Here is a 25,931-nt window from a genome sequence, read left to right as displayed (position 1 = left end):
GGTGACCGGAATAACTTTCCATGAGAAAAAATGGACTATTCTTATGAGACGGGTGAAAAATGAAAATGTTCATATTTTTATGGGACAGAGAGAGTATTTTTTAGAATGAAATGTCTTGCAAAAACATTTTGGCGATTGGAACATCGTCGAGACAACAAAATTTGATGTCGATTAGATAATTAACGTGTTGAGTTATTGACGTGTAGTTTCGATTGTCATGTCTATATTTCAGTCTCCGAAAATTTTTGCTTAACATTTTATTCTAAAAAATAAAAATGGGTACTAAAATTGGCCATTTACACTTGTGTTTTACAACATTATCCTATTACAGCAAAAAACGTAATGACTTTAAATTTATGCTATGAATTACCTGAATATATATTATTAACTTGTTTATTTTGAATTTATACTATATTTGTCGAAAAAAAATCTCAATTTTGTCGAACTTTCCATTTTAAGAATGGAATAGAATCAAGATCAAACCTTAGTCCATGGTATTTACATGAGGTTCCTCTTTAAGAAAGTCCCTAAGAGGGCTCACTTGATTCATGATTTATGTTTCATCTTTCGTTTCTTTTCATTTGTTTCGAGAAATCTATCGTTCTATTCCAAGTATTCACAAGGTATTGCAGAACACGTGCGAACCCCTTCTAATGAAAAAATCGAAGATTTGGCTCATCCGACACGCAAACGCCATGGACATCTAACTTTTCTCTTATCCAACTTGTATGTAACTATTGAAAGTAAAGATAGTCGACATAACGTAAATATTCCACCCCCAAAGTTTTCTTTTAGTGTAAATTGATCAATACGTATAATCAGAACAAATGATTTTTAGGGTGATCTCGTATTTCCTACGAGGTGGAGATGATGGGGTTGGTCCATGGATTTTCTTTCCTTTTCTTTTGTTGCATTTCGCTCAAAAGGTTGAAGGGATACAATGTACCAATCTATTCACAAGGTCCAACTTGATTCTCTTCTCCATGGATCTCAGATTAGGGACTCTAGAAGAGCCGCTAACTCCAACAACCGTCCATGTATGATCCATACTAGATCAGACCAACTACGTACCCTTCCGACATCCTCTACGTTCTTGACATCCCATCATTATCTCAGTAGAGCCTTTGTACATTTTGAATTCATACTATGTATATAATCTATATTTTGTAGTCATCAGGGATTGATCATGGTTTTTATATCATGAAAAGCGAAATAAAGTAGAAAGAAAATAAATTAAAATTATATGCAACATTTTAGAAACACGACTCCTACGTCAATTAATATATACTACAGTATATGATAATGAATACATACGCACAAGGTCACGGAAGAGAGAAACATAGTAGAGAGGAAGAGACTGTTTATAAATATTTAACGTCTCTTGATTCCGGCTGGTTGTTTCTGAGAATTGAAGTAGAGAGCCGCGACGGGGAGACCAAGCTGATTCTCGCTCGCGAATTGGCGCGTACTGAAAAGTACTCTCTCTGCCGGCTTCCCTTTCACCGTCTCCATTAGCCCCGCCTGCCGGAAAGCTGCAAATATGTGACGATGGATCCCGATCGGCGGCTGCGGTCCCATGTACGCCATTAGCTCCTTCCCTATATATATAAATTATGATATTCGGTTAAATTCTAGTTAATCCCACAAAATCTGAAAAACAAAATAATGAATGGCCAATTTTTAGTTTTTCTCAATTGTCTTATATTGATGCTGAAACGATGTCATTTCTATAAAATACTATGTTGAGCATTTTCATACACGAGTAGAGCAATTGAGAAATTTTTGCTTTAATTTAATACTCATTTCATTATCAAATCTTATTGGAGCAAGAATTTGATCAAATTTCGTGATTTATATAACTGTTATGTCGAAATTCAAATGGACTGTTCATAGCGGTTTGAATTCATACCTTCACTGGCATCGGATCCCTCCGGAATGTCTATGACTAGCCTGGAAACCGAACAAGAAGCCATTAATTTATTTATTTTCATAATTGATTTGCTTGATGAAATTGTATCGTAGAGATAACACTAATCATCTCGCTATATTGCATGCATGTTATTGCCATAATCTCGAAGTAATCAAGAGAATTTGAGATGCAGTGAAGTTTGGAATGTTACCAATGGAGCCACTCTCTAAATGTGGGTTCACTCGGACTAGGAGCGTCAGGATCAACCATGACCTACTCATGTACCCAAATAAACAAGTCATCATCATGCATACATCAATTTATACCTACATTATATTAATGCGGTGGGTGTTTGGTGAATAGTATATTATAATTGGAGCTACCAAATTGTCAAATCATATAGTTTGGTCAATTTTTAATCTATCTCGCAATTTTAAAAGTCAGCCAAAAAGGATTGACTTTTTGGTGTTCATCAGATATGATAGTTCTGAAATCATATGTGGATATCACTGTCCGTGAGTTAAACATGCCTATTTTATAATAAAAATATGCAATGCGCTTTGATTGAAAAATTTCAACAATATATTACCTTAAACCAGAATTCTTCGTGTTATAAGCTAACTTTAAAGTTGCGAGATATGGCTAGAAATTGATCAAACGACCAAATTTCATGATTTTTTCGACAACTTATACTTATAATTAAAAATATGATTGCAACTATTAGTAATTATTTAGTGAGACTACATGCAAGGGTTTAGATGTTAATAAGAAGTGGTAGGGACTTACAAGAGTGTAGTAGTTATTAGGGGCGCCGGTGATGCGGACTTTGGGCCGTTCGGCGGCGGAGGACGGCTTGACCTTGCCGCCGTTGATGCTGATCTTCTGAGCGGTGTAGCGCACCGCCAGCTCCGCAGTCGGGACGAAGATGTCGAGCACGTCTCCGACCACACGGCCCACCACGAGCGGATCCAGCGACGCCCGACGCATCTCGATCTAATGCTGCAGCTAATGGTGTGGGAGAGAAGAAGATATTATAAGGAGAGAGACGCGTTGTGAAAATGAGGGGATGATCGACTACGTGGTGCAAGGGTTTGGACAAGTGTTGAAACAGATTCTCATCACCATATTCCAACTGATTCCGATGCACTTTTGATTCTCTCTTATTACTAAGAAATACTAGTAAGAATGGCCATGGGAGTGTGAAAATTTACTTCCTATGGATCTAAAACTTCAATTTATACAATGATTTTTTATCAAATTTTATTAAGTATAAACTCATGTAAGAGGGGTTTCTACAATCTTATTTTTAAAGATAGAGAGGCGGAATTATGTTGAAGTTACTTTGGATATAACTTGATGATTAATTAATTGCTCAAATAAATAGTTTTGTTTTTATTGAGAAATTTAACCAGAACAATTGAGAATATATGAAATTTCGTGATTTGCGCGATTAAAATTTTCAACAATTTGTGATTAGTTTTACATGTTTAGCGATTAGGGGTGTGCATTCGGGTTTGGGTTCAGTTTTTTGCCAAAACCACCAAAACCGAAAAACCGAATTTAGTTCAAAATTCAAACCGAACCGAACCCGAAAAACCCGAAAAAAAACCGGAAAACCTGAAAAAAATAAATATAATATAAATATATATTTATATATGTGTATTTTATTTTATTTTATATATACTAATAGAATATTTATATATAATATAAAATTAATAATATATATAATATATATTATATAGTAGAATATATTAAAAGAATATATATATATATATATATATATATATATATTATATATATAATATAATATATTAAATTAATAGAATATATATATAATTCGGTTTTTCGGTTTTTTTCCTCGCCCGAACCGAACCGAAAAACTGAAATTTTTTTATTTTTAAAACCGAACCGAACCGAACCGATAAACTGAAAAAACCGAACCGAATTTCAAAATTTCGGTTTGGTTCGGTTCGGATATTCGGTTTCCGGTTTTTTTGCTCACCCCTATTAGCGATACATTTTGATTTTAACATGTGAATAGAGTAAAAATGTGGTGATTGGGTGTACTGTCATGTCATCTCGTGGTGTGTCTACTGTCAGTACTAGCTTCGTCCCACATTAAATGTCACGCTTAGTGTGGTCACAGATTTTAAGAAATGTAAAGAAAAAAATAGGTTGAATAAGTTAGTGGACTATGGGTCCCACATATATATATATATATATTAATTTTATAATAAAATGTGAGTAGAATGTGGGATCTACTTACCATTTATGATAAAAGTGAAATGTGACTCTTATTGTGGGACGAACTGAAATGGTAAAATGTGACACTTAATATGGGACGGAGGTAGTATATCATAATTGTAAAAATCTTCATAGAAATAGAGCAACATAAGGAGATCAAGTGAAAATTTTTGTAGTATAATTATGATTGTTTCAACATATATACCAAGTGCCACTGTGTATCCCGACTACTATTAAATATCTACTCATGCAAAAAAGAGAAATTTCGGAAAAAGGGATTAAATTCGCTGACCTTTCGAAATTTGACATTCAATTCATTGACCTTTCGGAATATGGGATCGGGGCATGCGAATTTTTTAGAATAAGGGATTTTTGTATTTTTCTCTTTTTTCTGTTATTTTCTCTTATTATATCTCTTATAACATTTATGAATTGACCAAATTATCCACATAAAATTTAAATTCCAAATTCTAAAACTCTTGTATGCTATTTGAAAGTTTTCCAGACAATTGATACAGTAATTGAACTGGTGGCAGCACGTCTACTTCTATGCAATAGACATAGACTCAAGTGGCTATCTGAAAATATGCTATTTTGTAACATTTATTTAGATACCATTCCAAGGTAACTTCCAATCAGAAGCACTTGTCTCCTTGCTTGTCCATCAAGGACGACGCACATAGTGCACCTGAAAATCAGAGCATACCAGAAAAAATGAGGGCTTTAAAGAATTCTTGTATCAATTGTCTGGAAAACTTTCAAATAGCATACAAGAGTTTTAGAATTTGGAATTTAAATTTTATGTGGATAATTTGGTCAATTCATAAATGTTATAAGAGATATAATAAGAGAAAATAACAGAAAAAAGAGAAAAATATAAAAATCCCTTATTCTAAAAAATTCGCATGCCCCGATCCCATATTCCGAAAAGTCAATGAATTGAATGTCAAATTTCGAAAGGTCAGCGAATTTAATCCCTTTTTCCGAAATTTCTCTGCAAAAAAACAAATCCATGACCAATTTTCTAGAGCATGCATTTGAGCTGAGGTGTATGGGTAATCGTATAAATTATTTGGAAATATTTTTGAGTTATTTATAGCAATTCGATATCGGGTTTTATTTTGGGCCATATTTTGGGGTCATTTATATCAATTCGATATCGGGTCTCATTTTGGGCCAATGACCCAATATGTCGGGCTGTGGCCTGCCAGACAATCAAGCCCATGTCAAATTTGTAGTACTCAAATTGCCTTTCGTTTTGTATGTATATAGTGTATCTTTCTCGATTTTGTATTATATAATTCATCTTAAATCATATAGATTTCCCATACTTGAAATAATGGTATAAGCAAATATATAATGCTATATGTCGCGTGCCTATAATGACATAATATCAATTTAAATTATTTAATGCAACAATATATGCAAAGAAAAGAAAAGAAAAGAAAAGGTGAATGAGGCGATAAGGTGGGAAGACTTATTAAGGCCAATGGTATACAAATGATGTCATACACAATCATAATCAATTTGCGTAAAATTAATATGCCGATTTTCTTAAGGTCGAAAATGCCGGCAGTGTTACAATGCCATGACATCATGCCGAAACAAAGCTTGAGAAATTTGAATATTTCTTCCTGATTTTATTAATTAATTAGTAGTGTAGAGATTTAACTAGGAATGATACGCTAGATTTCTTATATGAGCTCCTTATGTAAGAACCATTTTCGTTTGACGCTCACGTTGTTCATTTTTATTTAAATATTTAGTTTGGTTCTAATACAGTAAAAATTAAAACTTAATTTGTTATTTTATTAATTTATTTGAAAGTATAGAGGAAACGAGCAGATCGAGTTTATTTTTATGAATTTTGTAAAATTAAAAGGTTCAATAACACTTTTTATGTATTATAATCATATTAAATATATAAATCAAAATAAACAACGCTAAGTGTGCGTCAAATGAGAGTGGTGCTCACATAAAATATATAAACATATCATTCCTCGAGATTTAATTACAAGGAAATTAATATGTGAAGTTTGTCTAAACTTAATTGTTAATCAGATGTCATTTTCCTAGTGACAGCGTAGTCCAAAAACCAGCTAGCAGTGAATCTAAAGATGCTTTGGACTTGTGGATAAAAATCTTAGCTGGTTTATGTAAAGAGTTGACAGACATTCATTTTACAGACTTTTTTACAATTTTTAAGAACATTTATCACATATGTCATATTCATAATGTCAAATATGGAGTTTCTTTGAAGACTTAAAGTTTATATGGGGGTGAATGCTGAATATATTACTGATAATTTTATTGATGAAAAGGATATATTACATGAATTTCTTCGTAACTAAAGAGAATCCAATCTGCATGATTTAAGTCGCCCCTATTTATTTGACAATAATAAATTGTAAGAAAAATCCTATTACTAGTGCAGCTATGGAATGCAAGCAGCCCAGTTGTGAGATTGACGCATATTTTATGAAATACGTACTATAAAAATTAGATGGAAAAAGTTAGCTAAAAATATACATCTTATTAAATAGAAAAAGTTAGTAAAATATACGTCTTATTTATTTATTACAGTACTTAATTTATAATAAAATTGAGTGTAATGAGTTAGTTGAAGGATACATATGGAAGATTAAAGTGAGACATATAATTACAGACATCTCAAAATAAAATTAAAAAAATAAAATATTTAATAGCGAACAACGAGAAAGAGATAGATTAAACTCATGCTGAATCCAAAAACAGTCTCAAAAGCAACAACCAACAACTCATTTAAATTAAACTTAATCCAACAATCATCAATCAAACTGCAATCATGCATTCTCACCTCCAAAAAGAGATAGATTACCAAAAGTCAACCATGAAAAATACAATAATCAAATGGATTATTTAAAATACTAGCCTGTCCCCTTTTTCATGTTTTCTTTAGTTGAAAAACTCCATGCTTTAAACCACAATTTCTTGGGTTGATGGACTAAATAATGCCACTAATTCCAAAAATAGGAATATTAGTGTCCCCATATGCTACCTTCGGGCATATTTTATTTTTTCCACGAACTTTAAATTAAGTTAATATATGCATGAAGTTTGAGGTTGTAGTAAATTTCTAACAATTTATAATTTCGGACGAATTAAATATGACAGTGTGGCGACATTAAGTAGTATGGAATATACATGACACAATTAAAGTAGGCGTGACACTCAAATGATTTTTTAAAATCAAAATTTATTTTTAATTTCCACCTCAATCAAACGACGTTATTTCTCTCACCCTCGCCCCCTTTTCTCGTGTCTCTCATTTTCACTCTTCAATTTACGACGACATAGCCTCAACCATTATCATTGCGACCACCCATAACCTCGTCGCTTGTAACTAGTAAGCAGGTAATTGAAATTTTGTGTTAAGCCCTTGCCAAGTCATTATTACTGAAGAACAAATTCCTACTTGTAGGTAGTCCTTACTATCAATTTTTTCTGCGTTCACCCCTACTTAGATATTCTACTCACTACCTCAGAATTGATTACGTCGAAAACCCATTTCATGGAAAATTGCTACAGCCTCAAAATTCGTTTATTTATTGACTTATTTGAAAGTACATAGAAAAGACACGAGCCCACTTTAAGAGTCGACGACGAGTTTGTTCAAAATTGTGGAAGTGCTTTTTTTTCTTTGGGCGGTCGAGCCAGATAGTGAAAGGCGTTTTTAAGCAAAATAGCGACTTTTCGTATTTGGATATGGTCGACTTCAATTGCATGTATTTTCCTTACATTTACGACCCTGTATTTTTCGACACGTTAATCAGGCAATTAATCACATTGACCTCGATTGATTATATTAATAATCTAAAGTCACAATGATTATCTAATTTATAATGAATTATATGAAGACAGATTCTAAAACCAGCTGTATATTATCAATTGCACATGATTTTCACTTAATTGATATAGCACTAATTAATGTAAAGAATACATCTAAATCGAGTGCTACAATAAATGGTTATATTTAAATATATTATAAGTCAAATTGCAAGAAAAACTATGAATTTTGATCAAATTACTATTTCGCAACTTTCAAATTTCATAATAAAAATCATGAATTTTACTATTTTTTTTCTATTTTCCCACAATGTCTAATTTGGATAAAATTGTATCTAATGTAACATCCGAAACATTTCTACATGGATCAGACCTGTTGGTGAATTTTATGATTTTTCTCAACACATTTAGTAAATAACTCGAATACGTCATCAATTTGAAAAAAACATGTGTGTCAAATCAACAATATATTACAAATAGGTTACTAGAATCTTTAGTTCATGAAAATTGAGAAAAATGTTAGTACTAAAATTTGTGATTTTTTAAGGTTATAAAATTTTAAGCAGAATTTAACCAAAATTCATGATTTTCTGACAAATTGCCTTGAATTAATATAGAATAGACAAGTCTCTATTGTTTATCAAAATACTGTATGTTAAAGCTTTGTTATAATATAAACCAAGTAAGCCTTTATTGTTTCCATAATTTAACTTTCATGATTAATTATGTCAAGAGAAATATGTGCATGATGCAAGTGTGATATGTACATGACGTCCATCCAAAATTTAATGGCCGCAAAAAAGGCCATTATCGTACGGTGAAGACTCAATATCTGCGTTCATGCTACACAAACAATTTTCTACTTTATATAATTCAAAAGGTTTATTTTGACTACTTAAAATGCATACACACTTCGATAGCAATTAATACCTTCCCACCTGTTCATACTACTATACTGAATATCATAACATATAATTATTTACTTTTGTAGATTAGGGAATTAAAAATAAGAAACTAGATAGGTTGATTTGAATAAATAGACGGAGGATTGTGGAGGATTAAAGAAAAAATTAGTACCGAAGAGTCTAAATGGAGATGTTGATCTAACTTAAAATCGATTGATTGACTTAAACAAACAAAATGTATGTACATCAAAAATTTATAATGTGACAAAAAATCTGTGTCATCGGTCCAAATCCAACAATTTAATTATCTTAAGATTGATTCGAAATTTAATTAAAATTTCGATTGTCATCCGTCCCTACTTATAATATATCTAGATTAAGTGGGGTGCATGATTAAACTGTAATTGTCTCTCACGAGTTAAATCAAAATCAACATATTCAATCTACTTGTTCAGTTGTAGTTCCAAAATCTTTCATACCTTAAACAACAGTTAATCACTAAATTTGGCTAAAACCAAGGGAAATCAGTCATGTGGAGAATAAAAAATCGCTTAAAAAATCAGGCGAAAAGCCAACGATCATGAAATATAATAGAAACAACTATGTTTTTTCGGTCTCATACACAATTCTAATTTTTAAAAAATCAAAACCGACAATTCTTGAATCAGTAAGATTCTAAAGTTCAACACTAAAACTCAGCCCTATTAAAAAATTCATACAGTATCTCCCCGCCAAATGCACAACAGGTCGCAATTTGCGACTGGATTCGCAACCTGTGCGGGAGCGGGACCCAGAGTCTGCGTCGTTGGCACCACTTGTCCTGGCGCGATAGTAAACCGAGGGTTTGACGAAGGCCTCATTAATTGTTTGGGAGGACAAAAGAGACAACAAATTGCACAAGAGCCACGCCATGATTTTTAAGTAAAGCTCGCCCTTTTGTTTGGAGTGGTCCCCAGCCCCACAGCATCTGGACACGTGCACCCCAATTTTAGTCAAACCCCCGCTTAAATTAACCCATGCAAAATTGTTTTATTAATAAAATAATTACTTTATTAGTAGCACGTAAATTGTTGTGTGATAACAGGTGGCACCACCACGTGGCAGCTTCTCTGCTCACTGTCGGCGGCTGAGCTACCGCCGCCGCAACTCCGCTGTCGGGGTGGATGAAACCAGCATCTCACTGCTAAATCCATCTTCTTCCTTTTTTTTCCTTTTTTCCTTATCAATTTTTGGATTAATTTAATGGCTTTGGTTTTCCCATTTAAGCAAGTTAATCAGACAATAAGCTCGAATTACTAATACGCAAGATATGAAATTACTAAAAATAATTTGATATATGTATTAAGAAAGTCCCAATAATTAATGACGGTGGTTTCCCTTTTGGTATCCATGCAAATATATAATAATTTAAAACATCATTAATAAACAGATAATCCCCCTATCATGCTACCAAATACAATAGTAAATTTACAAAAGTCTAATGTGATTTTGACTCTTTCGATATATATCAATTTCTTCTAATTTTCATTTTTCCTCGCCGTACAAATAATAATAATAACAAGGTGGGACAATAATTAATTCAATCACGGAATTTTTTTTAATTACGGACGTATCTGAGGTTTGAAAACGAAATATTTTCATTATAAAGTGTTAATTTTTTTCAATTGTCACATCTTAGAAAAATTGAAACCTCATAATTCAGTATTTTCAAATTTTATGTGATCATAATTTGAATATTCCCTCCGTCTATCATTTAAAGAGTCATTTTGACTCGACACGGGTTTTAAGAAATTGTTTGACTTTGTGAAGAAAAGTAAATGAAAAAAGTGAGTGGAATATGTGACCCATTCAAAGTATTAGTTTTATACTCCATTTGTCCCATTAGAAATGAAACGTTTTCCTTTTTAATTTGTCCCATTAAAAATGAAACGTTTCCTAAAATGGAAACATCTCTATCTCTAATTTTTCATCTCTCTTACTTTACTCTCTCTCCATTAACCACAAAACAACACTACATAAAAATTTGTACCAATTCCCAAATGTTGCATATTTAATGGGATGGAGGGAGTATTAGATTGTGAGTGCAAAAAGTTGGTGGGATGTGGGATCCACATGCTAAAAGTGGAATAAAGTAAATGGTTTTATAAATCGTGCACAAATCAAAATGACAAAAGAGTTCTTTAAATGATGGACAAAAGAGTTCTTTAAATGGTGGACAGAGAGAGTATTTATTAACCTTAATAATACTAACTTTGTAAGAAAGATGGTGTTACATAGTCAGATGATGGTGAGCATTAGAAAAAAGTTAATTGAACAAGCTATAGTTGAAGTGATATTGGTTTTCACAAGAAACATACAACTTGAGAAAGTCCAAATTAAACTAAAAAAAAAATCAGATGAAATCCAAGATATCCGCCGCAATGTCGAACTTCAACATATCGCTGCAGTAACTCTCCCTCTCATCCTCCGTCATGTTGTAAGAATGCAACGCCGTCGGGCTCGACGACGGCGTCGAGATGTTCGACAAAACGGATTGGAAACTGAAGCCGTTGCTGCTGCTGTTTGACTGAAAGGCCGATATCTCTGACGACTGACCCGTGCCCGGGTCCACCATCGACTGATCCGACCCGTAGTAACCGTAGTTTCCGATCTGATCATATTCCGGCCACTCCCCCAATACGGCGCCCAGATTCTGGCCGCCGTATTGCATCAAGTGATCTTGATTCTGATTTTGATTGGAAGTGGCGGGAAGGTGAGACGGAGAAGTTTGATTGTAGCAATTCGTAGTGAGTTGGCTCTGGGGCGCGAGAAGCGGCTGCTGGCTTCGACGGTCGGAGGAGAGCAAGGAGGAAGCCAACCTTATCAGCTCGGGGCTGATCAAAGGTTGACTTCCCAGTAGTCTGGAGAAGTTGATGTTGTATTGTTGTTGTTGTTGGCCGTAGAGAGAGGGGTTTAGGAGCGTGGAGAGGTCGAGGAGGTCGAGGCGGGGGCTGTGGGTGACTGGGTCGATTCCCATCCGCAGCAGCCGCTTTCTAATGTGTGTGTTCCAGTAGTTCTTGATCTCGTTGTCTGTCCTCCCAGGAAGCCTGGCCGCAATCGCCGACCATCTGTTTCCATTTCACACAAAAGGGTTAGACCAAAGCGACAAAACATTTCGTCTTTTAGCTAGAATTCGACTGTTTATCGCTAACGTACTTGTTTCCGAGGATGCTGTGGAGTTGGATGATGGTTTCCTCTTCCTCGAACGAGAATCGCCCTCTCTTGATATCCGGCCGGAGGTAGTTGGTCCAGCGCAGTCGACAACTCTTCCCGCATCTCTGCAAACCTAACAAAACAAATAAGACTGAGTTCAGTAACATGTACCACCATGTCTAAAGCGTATAATATCATACTAATAGTGTATGGTGTATGAACGGACCAGCGTTTTTGGGAAGAGTTCTCCAATTGCCGCAGCCGTTTTTGTGTATGTAATCCAAGAGTTTCTGATCTTCTTCTGGGGTCCAAGGCCCCTTTTTGAGTCCATTTTTGTCACAACAAGGAGCTCTTCCCATTGTGATTTTTTAAATGAAAAATGATTCAAACTTTTGTCACAAAAATGAAGGTTTAGAGGGATGGTATATATATAGAGGGGAGAGATTAGAAGGTTACAAAGTGAAGTCAAAAGGATTCGGTGCCGTCCCTATTACTCACATAGTCGACGTGTCGACCGTCAAATTTATGGTGAAAACATTTCCGTACTTTTCATGTATACATCTCAATTTGCCTAATTATTGCATACTTTTGTTATCTCTTTTGTGTACACTTGTCCCATTCTCATTTCTATTTTTGTGGTAAATACACGTTTTATTACCATTCATTCACATTAGAGTTTTTTTTTTCAATCTTCAAAGGGATTAATAGTTGTTCCATATCTAATCAGGTGATGAATTGAATCTCTGACATATTATAGAGAAGAAAAGTGTTTTATTAACTAAGTATATGTTCACATTAGAGATCATAATTACCGTTCATGCACTATATTGTTATTCTTATAGTAAGATAGAGATTAATAAAGTATGAAAAGATTAATAATATTAGTTTTTGATAAAAGAAGAAATGGATCACTTAACTTGAGCGTTCCAATAAAAAATACGAATATTACTTTGAGATGGAAGGTGTATTATTGTAATTAATTAAATATATTTAAAATAATTAGTGGAAATTATTAGAAGGTTTAAGTTTTCTCATTCTGTTAGGGTTATTTCAATGTAAGGAATAAGACTTTAGGAAAAAACGAAAATCCCAATATTTAGAATTTTAGACCACAATTAAAATTAAGTGTAGCTAGTATATGTACAACAAAAATCATTTTTCGGCTCCTAGCTTTTTGGATTCACATTATTAGCTGTCTTCAACTCAAATTTAAATATTTAATATTTATATTGATATTTAGTTGAGCTGTCAAGCCCATCAAACTGCATGGCTTCAAATTCAAGCCGGCTTCGTCAAGCCATGTAGCTTCCGTAGCACGAAAAGACCATTCTGTCCTGAATTTACCTATTGGATTTCTCTTTGTGGGCATTAGAGCATCTCCAATGGCGGACGTCCGGTAGGACATCCGCGACGGACGACTGGGACGTCCGCCATTGTGGTGTGGCAAGTCGGATACGGACGTCCCGTAAGGACGTCGGATGTCCTCGGACGTGCGGGCGATGGGCGCTGACGTCCGCCATTGTGGCGTGGGTCGGACGTCCGGTAGTTAATTTAATTTTTTTTAAACTCTATATATACGCCTCGTTGAACTTCATTTCATTCACAATTTTCCCGTATTCCGTGTCAAAATTATAATTCCGTTACGTTTATAAATAATTGTGATTTTTTTTATTGCGGGAAGTCCTAGTGGGAAGGGCGGATTGTGAAGGGAATGTCCTAGTGACGTGGCAGTGGGATGGGAAGTCCTAGTGACGTGGCAGGAGGTGTTTTTGGGAAGTCCTAGTGGATGTCCGAATGGGACATTCTGTGTCTTCAAAGTTTGTAGTATTATTATTTTTATTTAAATTTGGAGTCGAAATGCCAGGTGGCCCTCTCTTTTTAGTTGGAAATGTTATCTTCAATAATAAATACCTTTGCATTTATTTTCATGGCTACAATAATTGAGTTTGGCTTTTGCCGTGATTTAGGAGCATTTATAGTATGCATACGTGTGTTGGAGTATGTATTAGCATCATCATATTAACAAAAAGAAACTCTCGTGATTCCAATTTACAAACTAAACTTTTTGCAAGAGCTAGCATATTAATTAAGATTGGACGACAATTTGCACTTCATATATATTTCCATTATTAAACATCTTATTCATGTCCGTTGATGATATTTACATGTTTTCAAAGCTATGATCTACTAGGTGTTGAATATTGTACTAATTAAAGTCATGTCACAAGATAATTATAGATTTGTGGTTTGATTAGGGGAAGTTAAAAACAATATCATAAAAGCATTTTTTATCATTATTCAGATTTACATATTTTCTTCTCTTTACTTTTATAAAATTTTGAATCCTACAATTAACTTTTTAAGGAAATTTTTAGTTATAAACTATGAGTATATATAAAAGAGTAATTTTTTGCTCCAATTAGAAACATTTAATGAAAGAAGTGGTTAAGATTATTATAAATGAAATTAATTGAATCATAAAGTGATTAATACGAGAAATACGGAATTTGAAATGATATGGAATAGTAAAAATTACGTGTGTATCTTTTAATAAATAGGTATATATTGTCCTTGTGTTCGATATGAAAGACAGCTTTTCTCTTTTCATTTTAATTTTCTTTTAAATTCCCGATAATTACGACTTTATTTTAATTGCTACGAAGATTGAAGCATGAGTTTTTAAAGCCTTATATTGACTTTTAAAACTCCAATGAGCTTCCTTCCAAAATAAAAGCATGCAATTTTCAAGAATATTATCAATGATGGACTATCACCATAAGCTCTATGGCCCCATCACCTCACACCATTAATAACTATACTAGAGTGGAATTTCAATTTCCCATTGCTTCCACAACTTTGCTACGACTTGGATTTCTCCATCAATTTATCACAACCCGAATTACCTATAGTCAATTGATCATATGACATTTCATTAAGAATGGTTGAATTTCTACCACTCAATCATACCCCTAATTTGTTTTATTGATTTCTAGGCACATCCGAAAATAAGAAAATTAGCCAAAAACTTTAAAGCTACTCCACGCCGAAAATCAAATATCGAAACTCTGAATTTTAATTAAGAATGGATAATTACTCTTCCACTCACCGCACCCCCTGAGTTAATAGTTTCTAATTAGTTAGTTTCATTAAAACAAAAAAATAACAATACTCTACATGAAACTTCAAAATAATTATCCTATACCTATATGTGTAACGGAAAAAATAGAAACATTAAAAAGATAGATGTTTGCTTCATTGATTTGCTTGAATGCATAACTCTTGCATATAAAATGACTCAATCTATCAAATAATAATGAAATTTAAATTAATTTGAATATTTAGCTACTACTATTCTCATTCCAACTGCAACCATTCCCAAAGAGATACAACTAATTTTTTTTAGTTGTAGATAAGCATATTCTAATCGCACACCACACGTACTATAGTACTATACTAATTAATATTTCGAGGCTCCTAATTATACATTAAACTAAGTATATGCTAATTTAAGAATAAAATAAATATAAAAACAGGAGCCTATACGTGGCTAGCTTGAAATAGTAATAGTGGGGACCAAATTCAACTTCGAAAATTATAATTAAATTATGTAAAGAACCGCTAGATTTGGACACGCGTATGCATGGTGCCACTGAGATCATAACGTAGCAATCAATTGCTAATTATTACAATCTTTTATAATCAATTATTGTGTAAAACGCGCGCATCCTTTGTCACAAATAGCAAGATTTAAGATTGAAGTCAAACATTTTTGTACTTGGCAAAAACTGTTCTGTTTTTGACCAATCACTCCAGCTCACTTCCGCTGGTCTGGATCTATATTGTAATTAAGTAAATTATCCCTTAATCATTAAAATATTATATATAAATAGATTTATCTGAATAAATTGTTTAGAATATTTCAGAGTAAATCATATTCCCTCCTAAATATAGTAATAGAATCCAAGCTCATAATGCAAAAAAAAAACTAATTAAACAAGCATATCCTTAATTACTTAAATAATTGGATTTAGGAACTTAATTTTAGCCTAATGTCAGCAAACGTGCTACCAGGAGCGCAAAGTAATCTATCATTTAATTAATACTAATAATTATGCAATTCTAAGTACTACGTTAACACTTATTAATGGCTGCATAGTTATGATTAATTAGTCATGCAATCTCTTGATAATCTGTGATCTCTCTAGGGTTAAGTCACTATTATTGTTACCCCAATTCGTTCTATAATTCCTCTACGAACAATTCTCTAGAGCATATTTGTTTGTTTCGTCAAGTAGTAGTGTTTTTTTTTTCTGATTCGAGTTTTTTCCACGTTAAATCTTGGTGTCAGTTTGTCTCTATTATTGATTTAGTAGTGTGTTACATTTATAACAAATCTAATAAGTGATGACTAGTTCATTTATGAAGTTTGTTTAATCTCAAAAATGAGTTGCTTACGCTCCAACGTTGACCGTATTATTTCGGAATATAATTATATGTTAAAATGACTGCTTCAACTCATAGCTGTTCGTTTCCTTCAACAAACCCTTGATTGATTGGAAAAAGTGAGATATTCGTCAATTTTTATTAGATAATTTAGATCTGGTTTTGGATATGGGATCACGGGAATTTGTGGCTAGTGTGCCAGGTTTACTATTCTCAGCAATTTCATGCATAATTTAATCCTTGCGTACTCATCAATGGTTCCCCCAAAATGAGAAAATCATATTTTAAGGAAGTTGTTAATTTTAAATTATAAGATGCAATTCAATGTTTGCTGCCATGCAATGCAAGGGCAGTCATTGGGTGAATTTTATAATGTGATGGAGTGGAACACCTGGCTTCAGAAATTCGAGAGGCTTCTAGGCCAAACTAAAATAGCATAGTCTTCCAATTAGTAATTTAATATGGGAATTTGGAGATTATTTTGAGATTATCGTAATTAATCTCGCCAAATTTGCCCTTCTCATGTATGAATAATGAAGCATAGTCATTGGTGACTTCGACTTATATTCATATTTTATTCGTGTCAGCACATTATTGGCTCTAAGGCATCAACAAATGTGGGGATCACACAATTTTTTTTGATGAAGTGATCTTAGCAAACTTATTCTGAACAAAAGTAGTTGGAAGGACATTTTTCCTAGATGATTAGTGAATATTGTTTTGATATACATTGATGAAATATTGAGGATGTTTTAACATAAAGAAACAGATATAAATGTGCATAAGATATTGAGGCCTGCCTAATTCACATTTATCCAGCAAGCTTATATGTATAAAGATAAATATGTCGTGCAGAACTTACCTTAGATAGCTAAATCAGGTAAAAGTTACTACTAATTTAACCACAAGATTCAAGAAAATGTTGTGCAGAACTAGAGGGTGCATACCTTTCCTCCTGCTTCATGAATGCATATGACTCCCACAGCATGATCCCAGACCTGTATATTGATGGAATAACATAAACTCAGGTCCATTCAGCTACTTAGCCACATAAAGAAACTAAGGAATAACCTTTATAGTTCTTTTTCTCCTTGCACGCGCTATGAAAGTAGATGCCCTTCCAGATGCCACCATCAGATACTTACAGAGACTGTACAGAAGGCATATCAGAAGACCCCAAAAACCGATGTCAAAGACATATAATCATAGGAAGAACATGTAGTGGATAACTGGATATATGCATTTCATGTACTCGTATATATAAACTAGATAAACAAAAAAAAGATATCCAACATGTGGCACTACAAATCTTTCTTTCTGCTACGTACATGAATTGCTACACAAGCTCAGATCATAAAGCTCACATTGGCATTAAGATACTAACTGCAATTTGAGTGAGTTACAGGCACTTTAAAAAGTGCATACATGTTGAAATATTTCAAATGTTTGCATATACCTCATAAAAATTGAGATGGTACAAGAATGTAGAAGTGATTAATTCAAAATATATGCTACCATAAATAGATTTATGAATTAACTGCGACACTCAGCTCTAAACCGTATACATATTCTCTATTGAGTCAGTAATAAGAAGAAAACCTTTCTCCCATGAAAAAGGGGAAACAAACACCATGTAAAACATATAGATATATTGTTATGATAGAGAATGAACGATATTTGAGAGCTTAAAGTGTGAACCTTCCACAGCAAGCAGGAAGAAGAAGAATCTGTTTCTCTCCAACATTGTTAGCACAAGTAGTTGCACTATACTGAGTAGATAAGGGTAATGACTCCCATGTTTGACTCTCTGGAATACAATATCGCGCTTCACCGGCCTCGTGAAGCCCATCAACCACACACCTAATCCAGTTACGAGCCATTTTGACATTGCTATTCGGCGATTCCCATAGTCTTGTTCTCCATGTTCCACAGCCAACATGAGATATCATAATAATCCCAGATCTGGAAACATTTTCCTCAGCTCCATCAGTGTTCAATACATCAGAATCACTATCCTTCCAGTTTGGGCATCCCATAACACCTAAAACAATCTCCCCTTCAACTACTAAAGCCAAACCTACCTGAAAATTTTACAATGTGTAAATAAAAACAGAGACTAATGGATAAGTGTTTCACTAAGTCCAAAAAGTATTATCAGTTCAAACCGTGCCATATCCAGAACATGGTTGTTTGTGCCAGCTAATGGATTGATAGAGCACATTTCAGAACAGCAACCACATAAACCGACTAATAAATCGCAGGAAAATAATACATTTGGTTCACTAGAAGTCTAGAGCACTGCACAGCGATTATCTCGAGAATGAAAACCAGCTTTCAGACAGTGTTGTTTTTTGCAATGCAAACAAAACTGAGTGCATTGTGATTCAACCATTAGCATAACTAAACAACTTGTGGCAACAAAGATGCTATGTCACAAAAAATGCATCCCAAAGCTAAACGAGAGATGAGAAACTCATAGAGAAAACATACCACATAGAGAGCCTCACTACCTTTGACAAATCCTCTTGTCCCATCAATAGGATCCAATATCTGTAAATATTCATGATATCAGTAGCATGAATGAGATTAGAAGCATTTAACCAAATACACAGTTTGTTTTCAGCATTCACCCGAGCATTTCCAATAAAAATGCATCGTATAAATGTTTATAATGTATCTCGTAGACTTTACAAATTCTAGCAAAACCTCAACCAAGTTGTGATCTTAGTGTAAACTGGGGAGCAGTTATAACTTGAAAACACTTCCTTATCAGAATTCTCATAAACCTATTACCCAATAAGTAGTTGGCTCAGGTCCAAACAAATAAGCATCTTTCCCCCCTCTATCAATTGCCTTTAAAATGTCTTCTTCACTCAATTCTTTATCACTGACAGATGACTTGTCTGTAACCTCAGCAAAAACCGCACTTGCTAGATTATTTTCACACACGAACCCTGAATCCTCCTCAGCTACCAGTGGAATTGAAGGAAATAGTTTGCTCATCTCTGCGGTATAAGATTCAAAACAAAAACATTTAAAAACAGTGCATAACGAGTGGATAACAGATCTTCATTAGTTAGAACTCTGAGTATCAAAGACTATACCGAGGCTAATAAGAGCTTGAACTCCAAAATCAGTAACAGTAACTGGTGTCTGATCGATTTTCTCAATGATATTTTCATCACTAGAAAACAATGACTTTTGCACCTGTTTTCCGATAGAAATGAAATCCAATAACAACAAACATGAACAGAAATATATCAAGCAAGCAAACAAAAATAAAAATTACGTCAACACAGAGATGGCAGGCGCGCTCGACCACATCAACAGCTGTTTGGAGATGCTTATGGTACTTTACTCCTTCTCTACGAAAGGAAGGCTCAACTGCGACCTGAATTGGAATACTCAACAGGAGAATCGAAAATCAAAACCCTAGAAAAGGTGCTGGAATGAGCGGCGGCGGAATAGGGAGCGAATGACCTTACGGAGAGGGCACATTGACGGAGAGTTGCGCGGGACGAGCGGCTGGATGGAGGCGGCGGGAATCGAGAGGCCGCGGTGTGGATGAAAACATCCATGGCGGGAGCGCGAACCACGACGACGTCTACGAGCCATTGAATTTTTTCTCAGTTATGGGTTCGCCATTTGGGCCACTCTACAAAGAAAAATGGCCCAGTTTGAAAGTTTGTTCTTTGAATGTTTTGGAAGCCCAGTAATGTTTGGGCCTTTGATGTTTGGATAGTAATTGCATAAATTTTCATGGATTAACTCATACGGATAAATAACTAGGGGTAACTATTTCGGTGATCGATTATCGGTTAATCAATAATCGAACGGATTAAGATCGATTCTTGCTCATTCAGAATCGTAATTGTTACAAGGGCATTAGATAATATAAGGACGAATTATTAAATAAATCACGAAAGATGGTCAAATTCTGGTATGTTAGTCATGAAGTTTGAGATTTTCGCAATTCGCTGACCATTTTCTGTTTTTGGCGAATTACGCGTTGATGTGGCCACTGGTTTAAAACACGTGGAGAAAATGGTGTTAGGTAAAACTACAACATCTAATTAAGTTCAAAATGACGTTTTGTCCACAACTTTGAAACCAGTTGCTACATCCGCGTAATTTAGAAAAAAAAGGAAGAGATAGTTTTGAAAATTTCAAAACTTAGTTATTCATTTTTAACTTCTTATTTGTTCCCAACAAATTTCATCATTAATTTACTAAAATTGTTCCATTTAGTTTCGGCATGCTCTCATGGTGTATCTATCAATTCAATCACCCAAGAATTTATGTAGACGTAAAAGCGAAACCCTAAAAGACAAAACAACCCAACTCACTACACAAGAATATCCATCGAATTAGAATATAATTTGAAGGAACAAACAAGACCCCTAGAATGGCTATCTTTGTTACAACAAAATGATTGTATTTTCATAAGTGTCTCTTATATATTTTGTTCTAGCAAAACGGCTTTGTAAATATCTAGCTAGAAGGAGCTCTTCTATAAATAGGTAAAATATACTCATAAATCTATATAGTCGCAAGAATTGGAAAATTAATCAAGCAAGGAAAATGGCAAAAGAAATCAACAAAGTTTCAAATAATTCAGCCTAGCTATGACAATGTGTCTTTTCACAATGTCAAAATTACTTTGTATCTAAGAGTGTCCACTATAAGGCGGACACGCCCAATAACCCCGCCCAGTTTTTGTCCATAGCCCCAATTTTATTGTCCATAGCCCCAAAATTTTATGTCCGCCACTATAGTGGACAACTCCAATAGCCCCCAAATTTTATAATCAACTTTCATTTTATAATATTTCAAGTAATTATTAACAAATTTATCGGGCTCTTAGTGGATTAGAAAAGGCCGACTATACGAATTAAAAATAAAAATAAAAATAAAAATACAAATAAAATACAAATTAAAATTAGAATTACACACTAAATTTAAATTAAAATTAAAATCACACACTACATTGAATCTAATACAAATCACTACCAAGTTTACACAACGCCACCACCTCCCCTACGTGCCCACACTTCTTCAATCAAATCGGCCTGCAGTGTGTTATGTGATGTGGTCCTGCGCATATCAGCGAAGCGTTGGATCAAATATTCATTGCTCCGTGGTACGCCCATCTGGATCGGCGCGGAGGCGATTCCGTGACTTGTACTTGCACCCTCTTCCGGCGCCCATCGCTCTGCCGCAAATCCTTCATCTTCTATTATCATATTATGCAATATGATACAGGCTAACATAATATTCGCGACATCATCTTCGTGCCAAGCTCGTGCCGGACACCGTATAATAGCCCACCGCGATTGGAGGACACCAAAAGCTCGCTCAACGTCCTTCCTAGCACCCTCTTGTTTGCGCGCAAAATATTGTTTCTTCGGTCCTACCTGTTGTCGGACAGTCTTCACGAATACGGGCCACCGCGGATATATTCCATCTGCCAAATAGTAGCCCCTACTGTACTGCGTACCGTTGGCTACGAAGCTGATTTCTGGCCCCTCCCACCGGCACTCCTCGTTGAAGAGATGCGACGACTGAAGAACATTGATGTCGTTGTTCGAACCTGCCACGCCGAAATACGCATGCCAGATCTTCAGACGGTAGTCCGTCACGGCTTCCAGTATCATCGTTGGATGTTTGCTTTTGAATCCAGTAGTGAACTGGCCTTTCCATGCCACGGGGCAGTTCCTCCACTGCCAATGCATGCAATCGATGCTTCCAACATTCCGGGGAAGCCGTGCACCGACCCGTGCATATCAAGTAGGCCCTGACACTCATCCGGGTTGGGCTTCCGTAGAAACTCACCACCGAAAATTTCCTGGATCCCCTTACAGAACTGCCTAAGCACCGTGAGGCTAGTCGTCTCACCCATCTGTAGGTATTCATCGAACATGTCCGCTGGTCCAGCGTAGGCAAGCTGTCGGATTGCAGCGGTGCACTTCTGTTGTGTGGACAGCCCGATCCGGCCAGACGCATCACGCCGGAGGGTGAAGCACCGGTAACGCTCCGCCAAATTCGTCGCTATATAGTTGAGCAGCCGCTGTGACATCCTGAATCTCCGGCGGAATATCTCGGGTGGATAACGGGGGTTATCCACGAAGTAATCATCCATTAAACGTTGGTGAGCACCGACGTGGTCTCGTGGGATTGTCCGCCGATGAGTAATGGTGCGAGGGATCGGATCCTCCGCATCCTCCGCCTCATCCGCCAAACGGGCCGCTACCTCCTGGGCAGCCTGGTGTTGCACCTGTTGAATCAGAGCATTCCAGTTGTCTCTCCACAAATTGTTCATTTCCGACCCCAAATTGTAGTGAGAGAAATTTGTATAGATGTTGTGTTTGAATGGTGTGAAAATAATGAATGGAGTGGGGTGTATTTATAGGTGAATTGAAGTGTAAAAAAAAAATTCGCATGCAACCGCGGCGGCTAATCTTCGTGCCACTATAGGCGCCGCGCCTATAGGCGCGGCTATAGCCCCCCCGCCGCGTCCTCGCCCCACTCGCGGCGAAGCCTCGTCCGCCGCCCTCCCCCCACCAGCCGCGTCCACCCTCGCGGCGGACACCCCCTCCACTATAATAGCCGCGCCTACCGCCCCGCTTCCGCCCCGCTCGCGGCTATAGCCGCGTCCACCTTATAGTGGACGCTCTAATGATTAATTATCTCACATCCACACCTATTACTAATTTAATCCTAAGAGCATCCACAATGGCGCCTAGCGCACAGCCTAGCCGAGCCCCGGCGCTAGGCGGTGCGCTCGGCGAACCATTGCAACCGCCTAGCGGTTTTCCGAAAAAAAATTGCCTAGCGCTAGGCGATATACGGGCGCTCGGCGATGCGCTCGGCGCCATTGCAGGGTCCGGATAGCCGAGCGCATCGTCCAGCGGATTTTTTAATTTTTTTCTATTTAATGTTTTTTTTTATGAAACTCATTCTTGGTTGTTTCTCTTTTATAGAGACATCCGTGAATGTTTTATGTTCCACTTTCGATGTGGGACAAACTCATTCTTGGTTGTTTCTCTTTTATAGAGACATCCTTAAATATTTTATGTTCCACTTTCGATGTGGGACAAACTCATTCTTGGTTGTTTCTCTTTTATAGAGACATCCTTGAATGTTTTATGTTCCACTTTCGATGTGGGACAAAATCATTCTTGGTTGTTTCTCTTTTATAGAGACATCCTTGAATGTTTTATATTCCACTTTCGATGTGGGACAAACTCATTAATGAGGATGTTGTAATGTTATTTTAATTTCAATGAAGTGTGTTTTTTTAATTAATGTATTTTTTAAAATTTTAATATTATTCTTGAATTTTCTCGTATCTGTGTCATAAATTTAATTCCATATTTTGTGTGATTGTCAATTATTATTTGTTTTATATAATTAGGAGTGATGTGGCTAGGCTATTGCTAGGCTTTTGCTGGGCTATTTGTTTGTCCTGATGATGTGGCAGGAGGATTTTTAGTGCTAATGATGTGACAGAAGGAGTTTGTGGTTGGGCTATGGCTGGGCGAAAACCATTGTGGATGCTCTAAACAAACCTTATTTTGACTTGTTCTATAATGTATCTAGCTAGGCATGCACAAACCGACCCGGCCGGCGGTTAACCGGCGGTTCGGAACCGCCGGTTCATGAACCGGAACCGGGCCCGAAACCGGCGGGTTGAACCGGCAGAAGGGTCGCAGGGTCATAAGGGCCGGTTCAGGTTCGGCAATATCTTGAACCGTGAACCGGCGGTTCGGCGGTTCGAACCGCCGGTTCAAAGGGTCGAACGGCATAGGGTTCGTAGGGGTTCAAAGTAGGGATTGGTATGAACCGGCGGTTCGCCGGTTTTGGGCGAAAACCGCTGGTTTTGGACGAAAACTGCCGGTTTGAACCGGCGGTTCCGACCGGTTTCCGCCGGTTCCGGAAGCTTTTCAGGCGTAGGGGCTAGGTGAGGTCAGAAACCGGCGGTTTGTGTCCGAAAACCGTGGACCAACCCGCCGGTTTTGTGGAAAAACCGCCGGTTTTGTGGTTGAACCGCCGGTTCAGGCGGTAAACCGGCGGTTCGACCGAAAATTTGAAAATTTGAAATTTGAATTTTTTTTATTTTATTTCTTCCAATTTTACTCCTATAAATACCCCACTTCTCCTTCATATTTCCTTACCCCATTCTTGTGTTAACAAGGATTTCATTCTCAATCTCCATTTCTCTATTCTCTCCTCATTCTCTCTAATTGCGCAAGTTTAATTCTACACTTTTTGCTCACTACTATATTTGTTGTGCTCATAATTTACCACTTCTTTTATACTTTATACATATTTCATTCCAAGTCAATATTACTTTTCATTTATCAATATATTCAATATTACTTTAAAAATATGCAAATACAATTACATAATTGTATTTGTATATACTCTAGTCGATGAAGTATATTTCTCTATACGGCTAAATGAGGGAAACTTTTGACAATTCTACTATAATTGTTGATTGTTAGACGAAACTCAACATTTAAAGTTGAATTGCTAAAGGTGTCCTTAATTTAGTTATGTAGAAATATCTTCTTCGTCGGTTAAGAGTATATATATAATACACTTATACGTTTAAGAACTTCAACGTCATTTCTTGTCATTTGTAATTAGTTCTTCACTAGTAGTCTCATTTGTATTTAAATTTTGTTTAAGACTTCAAGACCGCCATATGTTTTCAATTTGTAATTGTTGTAACTTGTAACGTGTAATTTGTAAACATGCAATTTCAATAAAATTGCAATTTTAGCCGTATTTTTTTCAATTTTATTTACTCACATTGCATACAAAAACAAACTTGAAAAGTGTAATTTAATTTGATTAAAATTGAAAAGTTGAAAAATGCAAAAAATAAAAATAAAAAATTCGTCGAACCGGCCCGGAACCGGCGGTTCAAGCCGAAAACCGGCGGTTTTGAACCGCCGCGTAACCCACCGGTTTTTTGAACCGGAACCGGAACCGCCGGGAGCTAGGCGGGCCGGTTCAGGTTCGGCAATTTCTCGACCCTTGTGCATGCCTATATCTAGCGATTATCTTGTTTAGTGAACTGAGCGTCAGCATGATTGTTTAATTAATTTGTTTTTAATAAGTGCAGTTAATAAGCAGGGACAGAGCCGGATGTACATGCATCCTACAAGGGGCAAATGCCCCACTTCAAAAAATTTCATTTGTGCTATTTTGATTATTATTTTTAAAAAATATTTGAAATACTTTTATAAATGCCCCTTCTAAAATCCTTAATATGTCTTTGCGAGAGTGCGGTTGGAGTGGTGAGTGGAGATACTTGTTTTGATATTGCAAAAGATCAGAATTTGAGCACCACAAACCCTAATCTCAACTGTTCAGCTCTCTTCATTGGGCAGTGGATGTGCGTCTCT

The 25,931-nt window shown here is 35.8% G+C and overlaps 3 protein-coding genes across 4 annotated transcripts; all 3 read right to left on the bottom strand.

The window, feature by feature from the left end:
- Positions 1-1,213: 1,213 nt before the first annotated feature.
- Positions 1,214-2,896, bottom strand: LOC121776554 (protein MOTHER of FT and TFL1-like). The gene is made up of 4 exons (XM_042173735.1): positions 2,696-2,896; positions 2,121-2,182; positions 1,910-1,950; positions 1,214-1,598 (listed from the first exon to the last, which is right to left on the bottom strand). Exons 1-4 carry the CDS (start codon positions 2,894-2,896, stop codon positions 1,372-1,374), a joined length of 531 nt encoding a protein of 176 aa, XP_042029669.1. The 3' UTR covers positions 1,214-1,371.
- Positions 2,897-11,110: 8,214 nt separating this feature from the next.
- On the bottom strand, positions 11,111-12,434 carry LOC121777187 (transcription factor MYB102-like). The gene is made up of 3 exons (XM_042174360.1): positions 12,302-12,434; positions 12,079-12,208; positions 11,111-11,990 (listed from the first exon to the last, which is right to left on the bottom strand). The coding sequence occupies exons 1-3, from the start codon at positions 12,432-12,434 to the stop codon at positions 11,276-11,278; spliced, it is 978 nt and encodes a 325-aa protein (XP_042030294.1). The 3' UTR covers positions 11,111-11,275.
- Positions 12,435-13,746: 1,312 nt separating this feature from the next.
- Positions 13,747-20,137, bottom strand: LOC121777186 (putative PAP-specific phosphatase, mitochondrial). 2 transcript variants are annotated; one of them, XM_042174358.1, is made up of 9 exons: positions 19,999-20,137; positions 19,808-19,909; positions 19,623-19,725; positions 19,312-19,523; positions 19,009-19,068; positions 18,217-18,599; positions 17,590-17,668; positions 17,466-17,516; positions 13,747-15,189 (listed from the first exon to the last, which is right to left on the bottom strand). In XM_042174358.1, the coding sequence occupies exons 1-9, from the start codon at positions 20,131-20,133 to the stop codon at positions 15,178-15,180; spliced, it is 1,137 nt and encodes a 378-aa protein (XP_042030292.1). In that variant the 5' UTR covers positions 20,134-20,137; the 3' UTR covers positions 13,747-15,177. The 2 variants fall into 2 exon arrangements, with proteins under 2 accessions (XP_042030292.1, XP_042030293.1); XM_042174359.1 differs by lacking the exon at positions 13,747-15,189 and having other exon boundaries at positions 17,196-17,516; positions 20,004-20,137.
- Between the last annotated feature and the right edge of the window lie 5,794 nt (positions 20,138-25,931).

The sequence above is a fragment of the Salvia splendens genome, chromosome 18 (assembly GCF_004379255.2).
Source record: "Salvia splendens isolate huo1 chromosome 18, SspV2, whole genome shotgun sequence".
NCBI lineage: Eukaryota > Viridiplantae > Streptophyta > Magnoliopsida > Lamiales > Lamiaceae > Salvia > Salvia splendens.
Note: the sequence above shows the minus strand (reverse complement) of the source record. Positions and strands in the feature narration are given on the sequence as shown.

Excerpts from the sequence above, each read along its gene's own strand:
- LOC121776554 (XM_042173735.1), bottom strand. The coding sequence starts at position 2,896 with ATGCGTCGGGCGTCGCTGGATCCGCTCGTGGTGGGCCGTGTGGTCGGA. Across the intron at positions 1,951-2,120 it reads TTTAGAGAGTGGCTCCATTG|GCTAGTCATAGACATTCCGG; the intron begins GTAACATTCCAA and ends TTCGGTTTCCAG. Across the intron at positions 1,599-1,909 it reads GGGATCCGATGCCAGTGAAG|GGAAGGAGCTAATGGCGTAC; the intron begins GTATGAATTCAA and ends TTATATATATAG.
- LOC121777186 (XM_042174358.1), bottom strand. The coding sequence starts at position 20,133 with ATGGCTCGTAGACGTCGTCGTGGTTCGCGCTCCCGCCATGGATGTTTT. Across the intron at positions 19,524-19,622 it reads TCAAGCTCTTATTAGCCTCG|AGATGAGCAAACTATTTCCT; the intron begins GTATAGTCTTTG and ends CTTATACCGCAG. Across the intron at positions 17,669-18,216 it reads CTTCCTGCTTGCTGTGGAAG|TCTCTGTAAGTATCTGATGG; the intron begins GTTCACACTTTA and ends CCTTCTGTACAG.
- LOC121777187 (XM_042174360.1), bottom strand. The coding sequence starts at position 12,434 with ATGGGAAGAGCTCCTTGTTGTGACAAAAATGGACTCAAAAAGGGGCCT. Across the intron at positions 12,209-12,301 it reads AACTCTTCCCAAAAACGCTG|GTTTGCAGAGATGCGGGAAG; the intron begins GTCCGTTCATAC and ends TTGTTTTGTTAG. Across the intron at positions 11,991-12,078 it reads CACAGCATCCTCGGAAACAA|ATGGTCGGCGATTGCGGCCA; the intron begins GTACGTTAGCGA and ends AAATGGAAACAG.